Genomic DNA, 9393 nt, shown 5'->3' with positions numbered 1-9393 from the left:
ATGTGATTTAAAACCTTTCCAAGATCTACCAGATGGTAATCTCTATTTACAGATTCTTAATAGAAATGTGGAAGCTGTAGGCAGGGACGTAGATTTAAGGGATGGCAAGTGTTCTGGTTTCCATTTGTACTACGCTTGTAGTCCGAGTAATATTGACCAATCACGTATCAGCAGGCTGCGGCGTATGCAGGAAAAACAGTCCGTGAGGAGAGCAAAAGCAGGCGGAACGTAATGCGGCGTAATTACATCCCGGCTCCCATCAGCGGCTATCTGACGATTTAGCTTCTTATTAATCTCTATAAACAGACATCTGCATGCTAACAGCTAACCATCTACATCTAAAATTCTACTTGGGATAAATTCCTTGACGCTGTGTCACGAAAGACGTTCAATGTTCAGATTTCCTGACTTCCATGAATGCATCAGAAATGATCGATCCGACCTCCGTTCAACAAACGAGCATTTTAAACGTTTTCTTCTCCTCTTGAGGACAGACCTGACAACGCTTCATTTCTACTTTTTACTAATCTGCATCATGATGTTGAAATTTCATCAAAGGCAAGACCCGTTACTTAAAGTATTTTATGCTAATACTTATGCTAACAGCTGACTACACGCCGTTACGTTCACCTTTGTCCCCAGAGGCTATATCGACGTCAGTCTATAGCCGATGGGATCCGAGATTGACCTGATGTTAAATAAAACGTGACAAAAACACAAATAATACAACAACAACAACAAAACACAGGACACAGGATGAAAATCTTACAATGTATATAATTGACACAAGATTTCAGGTACAACAGCAAATGAGACATTTGTATTTTTCATCCTCTTCCTGGTGTCTATCTTCACCATAAGCACAAACTCTCCATAGATTTCTGTTAACAACAAAACCAAAGTAAATAAAAACAAGAAAAGTACTTTTTCTCCTCATAAATTGGCACCTTTAAGAAATTCCTCCCATATTCAACTCAGTGTAGAAGAAAGCTGTCGCTAAACGGTGGGATTATCAGCTTTGCATTTTTGCCACCTATAATGAAGGAGGGCAGGACGGGAGGTGCACAGACTGATTCAAGATCAGCTCTCTGGATGAACCGTCCTCCTGCCTCCTCCGAGTCACTCACAGGGGCTTTGTGTTTACACTGTTGAAGAGGAGACGTCTCGCTGGGCCATATCTATCTGCATACACACATCTCCAATCAATAGTCGTTTCTGGAAGGTGTTGACTCGCGTTATTGATCGACCATCTTGTGATGTCTTTGTGCAGACAATGCCATTTATTGGCCTCATAAAAGTGCAGGTTTTATAAAAAGGAGGGGCGGGTGGGGGGGGGACTTTGAGCAACAAATTAATGAGATCAAAAGGTGAAGGATGAGAGAGAGAGAGAGGGTGGGGGTGGGGGGGTGGGGGTTGTGCAAATTTCAGCCGATGACATTGTGAGGCAGTCATTGAAACTGAAGTTGTGAGTTACGAGTCGTCTTTGAATTGGAATGTCACCATCACAGCTGGAGTCACTTCTCATCCTTTACGTGTCGCTTTCACATTCATGTTCTCATATTTCAAGAGGGTCGCAAAAAGTCGACCCACTTGGCGCTCTTTGCTTCTTGTTCTTTGCTCGAAATGTTACGCAATATCACTTTTTTTTTTTTTTTTTTAATGTCAAAATTGACCCCAACAAGAGACAAAGTGTCAAAGGCAGTCACAGGCAGATTTCATAACCGGGGACTAACAGGGAGACAGACACGCACAGAGACACACGCACAGACTGCATTCATTAATAAAGCATGTCAAAATAAAGACGGTACCATTAAAACATCTGCTCAGGTGACACATTTGACAACATCTCCCGTTTTCAGAGCAGTAAAGTTTCTAAAAGATGTGCTTGTCAAACTATGACAGAGACTCAACTACCTAATTGGATGTGCAGTTTTATAAACGGTCATAAAATGAGTGTTATTGGATTGTCCTAGTGTGCAACTGAAGCCATGTTCGCTTTAATAGCATGTCCGTTTCTGTCCTCCACATTAAATCTCTCCGTCACATACAACATAGAGTGGGAGCTTCTGCTGCGGTGGGTTGAAAATCCCATTTTTGAAAAATGAGCTATGCTAATCTTCCGTTCTCTGTCATTCGATGTTAGTCGCACATTTTAACACATTTCATGCCGACCACACAACATTTAGAAAGGCTCTCCCACTGTCAAAGACGCACATTCACGCACATACGTCAACACACATGCAAGCATTGTCCCATCATCCTGCACGCGGACGTCCTCAAATGAGAGCTTTTAACGTTTCTTTGAATTAAAATGTGGTGCGCGTTTCCTCCCCAGCAAGCTTCTCATCAGGAAAAGCCTCACACTGTGTGTTCACACAAACATTCCCAGTAAGGTTGACACGTAATGAAGCACTGTGTCATTGTCATATTGCCTCGCCATCATGTAGAAGCAGGAGGAACGCTTTAAAGGTCATTATAACTGATGAGCAGGGGGGAGAAGGGCGGAGGGGAGGGGGCGGGAAGGAAGAGGCACTGATATAGAAAAGTTGCAGAAAAATGGAAGGCAGATATGGATACACTGTGACAGATGATGAATGAATGAAAGAGTTAAAGCATACATCTGGCTGTTATAAAATTCGATCGCTATTTTTTCTAGAAAACAAAATATGTACACTGTTGTGTCGGACATAGAAAGAGAAGTACGATTCAGAGACGTGCATGGTGTTGGGTTTTTACCGTGATATGGATCATTGCTGCAATTAGACAAAAACTTATGACACCGCTAGTTGCAATTATGATGCTAATCACAGGAGCACTGGGCCTTTGCAGGGAGCACACAGAATGATGCGTATTATATTTTAGCTCTGATGTGCAAATGAAAAGAAAAGAAGCGCTACATTACAGCACTGTTTCTGCCTCTGTGTACGTTTCTGTTCTGCTACACCTTCCCAAAAAAATCCTGCACCATCAATCCTTTGCTGCGGGCGCAATCTTAAACCGACACCCCCGCGCCACATGCAGAGCTCTATAGTGGGAAGCTGCTGTCATCTGAGACCGGGCCCCGGCCTCGCATGTGTTTTGCTAACACCACACTCTCGAGTTGATCCTACGCAGCCAGCGGGGTCTGGGAGAGAGAGAGAGAGAGAGAGGGAGAGGGAGATCTGCCTCGGCAGGGGGGCGATGTAGGGATGAGTGGATGGATGGATGGAGCGGCGGACGGGTCATGTAACTCCTGCATTAAGCGATCATGTCAGTGTGAATGTGATCACGGTTATTATTACAGCTTACATGGTGAAATGGCGAAAAGTGCTGATGCGGAGTGCTCTCATCCTGGCTGTGAGAGGGCGTGTGTGAGTGTGAAGGTATTAAGAGGTCTGGTGGGTCGCGTTGCCCGATTATCCTCCTTTAAAGTCACCAATATTTTATTTTATATAAGCTTTTGGTGTGTGTTTTTTTTCCTACCAATATCAAAGAGTGGTTAAAGCACTCCGGGGTCTATTGTTAGTTATTAATAAATAAATAAATCTACTCAACACACGTGCTGTTTTGAAGGAGTGGAATAACAAATATATGTATCTTAGCGCCTCTGCAAAGCCCCATTCTCCCTCTCCCCGTGGTGTCAACACCAACATACTGTTCACAATATAGTCTTACACATGTCGTAGGTACACATATAATCTCAGAGAACCCAAACACCAGAAACAAAACATTAGAAGATGCAAAAAGACCAGCTCTAATGGTGTCATAATATAGCAAGAAACAAAAGAAAAGAGCAGAACCGAAACATTTATGAATACTCGCAATTCCATTTTGTTCTAAAAAACCAAAAGGAAGTCCATCCGTGTGATTTTTTTTATCTTGTTGTTTCCTTTTACTTATTTTTGTTTTGGCAAAGTAACTAACCCCCAGCTTCTCCTTCCTCCCCCTTTCAGACTCCCCCCAACGTGTCCCAAACTCAGTCCCAGTCGGTGGTTTCCCCCGGTCAATTATCGCCGCAGCAGCAACATGAGCAGTGGAAGCAGGTAAATGGAGACGCAGGGGAGGCTCTGGTGGGCCGAGCTTTTCACCTCCTTGTTTACCGGAGGGAGGGGGTAGTGTATGGGTCGGTCGGTGATGGGGACGATAATGCGAGGGCTCCGGGAGCACATTTCATCTGCGCACGCGCCACTTCCTGAACCGCTGACATCATCACCTGTAGACAGAGAGATAAGACATGAGCTTGATGGAAGAATATACAGTAAAGGTGGTGCCTACATATTCAGATAATTAACATATTAAGACAGCACCTACATACATAGTGTGCACAGAGAGCGTTTGCTTGACTACCAAAGAGAAATAAGAGTTTGGCTGACCAGGTGAAGACCCCAGAAAAAGGCTGAGCATTTATCCACAGCATCATCCCGTGTTCTTACATAATGTGATGTAAAATGACCTTAATTAATCCTGAGGGCACCTCTGATGATAGACCTTCTTATCCAAGTATAGGCTGCTTTTGTTTAACCAGAAACTGCAATTAAATCGCTCTTTTCAAAGCCACCAGACTCCATTGATAAAAACCCTGCAGGAGTTGCTTTCACATTGGTGCCTCAGTCAGTGGATTCTTTGTGTAATTGTGTAACCTTGCTGCCTTAAATGGTAAGTTTTGATCCATGACAATATTTGTGTGACACACAGTAAGAGAAAAATACTAACAGATGGAGGGAAGAGGTAGACCTGCAGCTCCCGTATTATGCTCGGGAAAACTACTGCTTTTGTCAATGGAGTCTGGTAGCGGAGAAGAGAGCTACGTTACAGCAAATTTAGTCTCTTCTTTCTAATCTTTCCCTTAACATCTCTAAATTAACAAACTAAGACAGCCTCCGCATACTCACATATATTAAACATAGTGTGCACAGTGTTTGCTTAACTAGCAACAAGAAGTATGAGTCTGGCTGTCCAGGTGAAGACCCCAGAAAACAGAGTTTATCCACAGCATCATCCTGTGTTTCTTACATAATGTGGCATAAAATATGCCCTAAATTAATCCTGAAGGCACTTTTGATGTAGGCAAAACATTTTATACTTTCATCTTAATTCCAAACGAATGTATCATTTCACTAGAGATGCTCCAGCTAAGATGGAAGCGTGCTGCTTCCTCAGAACACAGTTGTTTATTTCCTTTAATCTGGAACTTCTTACAAGCTGTTAATCATCACCGAGTCCTCTGAGATGAAGTTTGTTGTGAGTGTTCCTGAGAAATTCGTTGGTGTTGATAGTGGAGGTACTCACTGGTGTCCTGAAAGTCCACATCCTGGCCGTTGAGAGCGTTCTTCAGGCGGTGCGTCATGATCTTCAGCTGCATGATCTGTTGCCGTATCGTCATCTCAGGCTTGGTGATGTCGATTTCCACCTCGGGGTTGTTGATCTGGCTGGCGAGGCCGTCGCCCATCACCTCTGGAAGGTACCTGGAACACATGGACACTCACATCAGTACATTGGAGATTATGTAGCTGTGAACAAACAGTGCTTTGAAGACATCATACGATGAGTGTATTTGTGTCTGCAGACCTAAATGTAACAATTATTTACAGAACTCTTGTCAGTAGGTTTGGGTGAGGGCCACTGTGAGCAACCACTCTTTATATGACAACCATTTAGTTTCACTTTATGACTGGTACATTATTTTTTTCATTTCAATTCCAACCCTCTTTTAAACTGTCAATCAACTATACTTTAGAAGCAGCTTTCATGCAGGTAAGTGCAGTGCGAAGTGCTTTACAGATGATTGACAGGCAAGTTATACGACAGAGCGAGTGTAGACTACAGTCATGATAATAGTAACAAATATAAGAAAACAAAAGAATATAATCACATTTTCAACAAATAAAAGATAGATTTAAAATAACAGAAGATTTACAACATAAATACAAAAAAATATGATGAAAATATGAAGTAAAAATGTCCATTCTTATTAAAAAGCTGAAGAGTTGAAAGTGACATAAATGCGTCTTCCTCTGCGTTTGAACTGATGCTACTTAAATTAAGTCTTCTTGATGCTCTCGCTTCTTCTGCAATGGTTTAATGTCACCTGAAAGGAAAGTTGGTACCGCCATTATTTAATATCGCCTACTGTACACAGAAATATCTATGTAAAGCAGTGTTCATTTCGTTAACGAAAATTATGATGAAAAACGATCATTTTTCCATGACGAAGACGTCGATGACAAATATTTGATATGATATTTGATGATAAGAACTCTGACGACACGTATGTTTTGTTTTCCTTAAAGAGGGGGTATTAAGCTGTTTCACATTTTTATACATACAGTATATATACAATTTTATAATGTTGGATGTCCACACTAAACGTGGGTGAAGTTTCAAATCTGTAGGTAAAACCAAGTTTGGAGTAATCCCCAGGCTTCTCAGCTCAGTCTGCAGGCTGCTGTGTGAACGCCAGGTTTCACACAGTTTTTTCTACGTCACAAAGTGCAGCCTCAGCAGGCTTTGGAGAGCTGGCCAATCAGAAGAAAGTGGGCTTGTAGGGGCGGGGTTTCTAAAGGGAGTCGTTTCAGGCAGAGGCTGTATGAGGGCCTGCACAGAGCACCAGTGTGAGAAGAATGAGTTTTTATAACTAAATTATGCTAAGCTACTTCACAGGTATTACAGAGTGAAATATGAAGCTTTCAGTTAGCATAATGGTGGAGGTGGGCTGTCGGACATTTAAAGTCCTTGACATTTTAAAGCCTCTCTGTTAGCCCAGACTTCAGGCTCTGTGCACGCTCACAGAAAAAGGGGCGTTTTACGCGTCATTTGACGCTTCTTCCGCACAATAAGGAGCGATCATCGGCTGTCTGCTTCAGTCACAAAGCGATGATGAAAAGTAATCTTTAGATGCATCGTTCTTTTACTGTATGGATGGTCTGCTGACATTTAGAGTCTCTATTTACTGAAGCAAACAGGTACAAACAAGAAAATGGAGACTGGAGGGGGAGAGAAAATGTCATGTCCTCTTATTTTGAAAAAACATTTCAGTACAGGTTTATATCCTCTTACCTGGCACGACTCATGCCGTTCCAGCACTTGTCCTCGGCCCCTGTCCCAGTGGCCACTCTGTCGCTGCAGAGGACACTCGGGAGAGAAATCCAGTACGGCTGCATGTCCCTCAGTCTGATGGTTACGTCAGACACCTGAGGAAGAGTTGGACAAGAGCACATTCATGAGCTTTTATTCCTTGTGTAACATCACAGCATGACGGCAGACTCCAACAGGAGAGTGAGAGAAACTCCTGCTTCTTCAATAACCAAGTGCAGAGCTCATTCATCTGACTCAGTCATCCATCCGACCATCCACTCACATCCAATCACCCCACAGTTGTCTGTGTAAAGGTGAAATGGACAGAAAAAGGGGGTTTAATCACCCATGATGAGGAATGGTTCCTGCATCATAAAGCTGCTGTTAACAAACCACAAGAGAGCGGTAACAAGGACACAGATTCAGTCGGGTTATGTACGAACCAGTCCGTCTATTTTGCTGGAGCTGGATCCCAAGCTGTCCTCCACTGTGACCTTTCCTTTCTTCAGGATTTCGTCCAGTCCTGTGCTGCTGGTTCCTCCCTCTCTGAGGTTGCCACATGACTGGAACAACTGTGGCGGGAGGAAGAGAAAGAAATATCACGGGGGGAATACAGGCAGGGGGAAAAGTGCTTTATCTACAACAGATAAGTTAAGTTGAACTGGCTCCAAACTTGCTCTGTAGACATTACTTTTTTAACTTACTTTACATCTAACTTTTTCCTACCATATGTTGATTAAGCAAGACTGAAATCTAGCTTTGTGAATATCTTACAAACCCATCCTCGTACATCAAAATAACTTCCTGCGTTTGTTGGAGTACACACAGAAGCTTAAAGCGTATTAGTACACACACAAATCTCTACCTTTGAAAAGCAACAGTGGAACTGTTTGACCCCGAGAGTCAATCACCGCGTCGCTCCGGCAGAATGAGCCACAGCTCAGAAAGCACAACTTGTCCCTATGGGGCTTACATATTATAAATGGAGCCCAGGGAATAAAGTTCGACTGCAGTCAATCTGTCATCCAATCTGGCCTGCTTAGAGGAGCCTGGAGCCTTTGAACCTTCACTTATGAAGTATAAATAATCCCGTCTTAAGCTCCCAGTCGTGTCTGTCAGAGGAACTCGGAGTTGCTGGGTTGAATAATGCACATAAAGAATATGGCCTTGACTCTTGTTGAGGGTGCTATGTAGCCCTCAAGCACCTGTAAGGATGCACACTGCCGTTTCTGTGTCTGGTCGGTTTTTGCAGGAAGAATTACACAACACAACATATGGTTTGGTCAACAGATGATTTAAATAGGAGATAATCTGTCCTACACACTGTGATATTAAACCACACACACCAACTGACTTCTATAGGATCAGCACAGCTCTTTACCGAGGAGATGAAGAGCTAAAGCTGAAGCTGTGTGTGATCACACGTCTGAAGCAGGTCAGAGGCAGCCTGCCGGGCTATGCCTCACCTCAGCTAGACGGGCTCTCTAACGGCAAGCCGACACAGAGGACGCCTTGTCTTCTCTCCGTTTTCCACCTGAACTAAACAACTTTAAGGGTCACATAAAACTGCAGCTCAAACACCATTAAAAGGTGAAGTAAACGCTTGGCGCGCAGGTTGTGTCGTGACTCACATCCTTTTATTTTAAAGCAGGTGTCCAGCTTTGCAAGTGCATTAATTCAGGAGGTAGGATAGGTGTAGGAAACAGTGCAGCATAGTGGGAAGGGACACCGTGTCTGTTATGATGGATCCACTGTGTGTGTATGTTTACACATTAGCATTAACATTTTTGACTTCCTTGCTTTTATTTATTCTGCTTCACCAGATGATATAAATATTTTAAAGCCTGGAAAAGTTGGTTTGAAATCTTTTGCATTTGTCTATAACATAAAATATTCATGACTAAATAAGCAACAAGCAGCTCATCTGCTTCAGTGGGACTATGTGGGGGTGCTTTGAACTGATGTGATTGACAGTCGGCTGGCTACGTGAGCTATTAAGCAGGGAATATCAATGTGTGCTGTATTACAGATAGATGTTTCCCAATTGAACTTTGATTGACCTCCCTCCAAGCAGAGTCCAAGCAGAGAGATGAAGTGTGAGTGTGCGCCATGGACGGGCTCATGGAGGTTTCAGCTGTCATTGTTTTTATGCAGTTTTATCAAACATGTTTGGCTCTTTTTTATATATATTTGGAATATAATTGAATCTTTTAAACCTCGTGTAATTAGAGTGCTCTGACTAAAGCAACAAGACATAATCTGCTACTATCACTTCATTGAAAACGGCTTATATGCTCACCTCACAGTACATTAGTTTCCCCTGAGAGGGAGCTGGTGTGA

The 9393-nt window shown here is 42.9% G+C and overlaps 1 protein-coding gene across 3 annotated transcripts in view; it reads right to left on the bottom strand.

Moving 5' to 3' along the window:
- Nucleotides 1-757: 757 nt before the first annotated feature.
- Nucleotides 758-9393, bottom strand: part of gpc1b (glypican 1b) — a 78691-nt gene continuing 70055 nt past the window's right edge. For all 3 annotated transcript variants that reach the window (XM_069684394.1, XM_069684393.1, XM_069684392.1), the window contains 4 exons: nt 7497-7625; nt 7036-7169; nt 5269-5444; nt 758-4192 (listed from right to left, as the gene is read on the bottom strand). In XM_069684394.1, the coding sequence (XP_069540495.1) occupies nt 3987-4192; nt 5269-5444; nt 7036-7169; nt 7497-7625 (645 nt within the window). In that variant the 3' untranslated portion in view covers nt 758-3986. The remainder of the gene's footprint in view (nt 4193-5268; nt 5445-7035; nt 7170-7496; nt 7626-9393) is intronic.

The sequence above is a fragment of the Semicossyphus pulcher genome, unplaced genomic scaffold, assembly GCF_022749685.1.
Source record: "Semicossyphus pulcher isolate SPU_LCO1_2020_fin unplaced genomic scaffold, fSemPul1.0.p SCAF_7, whole genome shotgun sequence".
Taxonomy (NCBI): domain Eukaryota; kingdom Metazoa; phylum Chordata; class Actinopteri; order Labriformes; family Labridae; genus Semicossyphus; species Semicossyphus pulcher.
The sequence above is the reverse complement of the archived record's forward strand: the minus strand, read 5'-3'. Positions and strand labels throughout refer to the sequence as shown.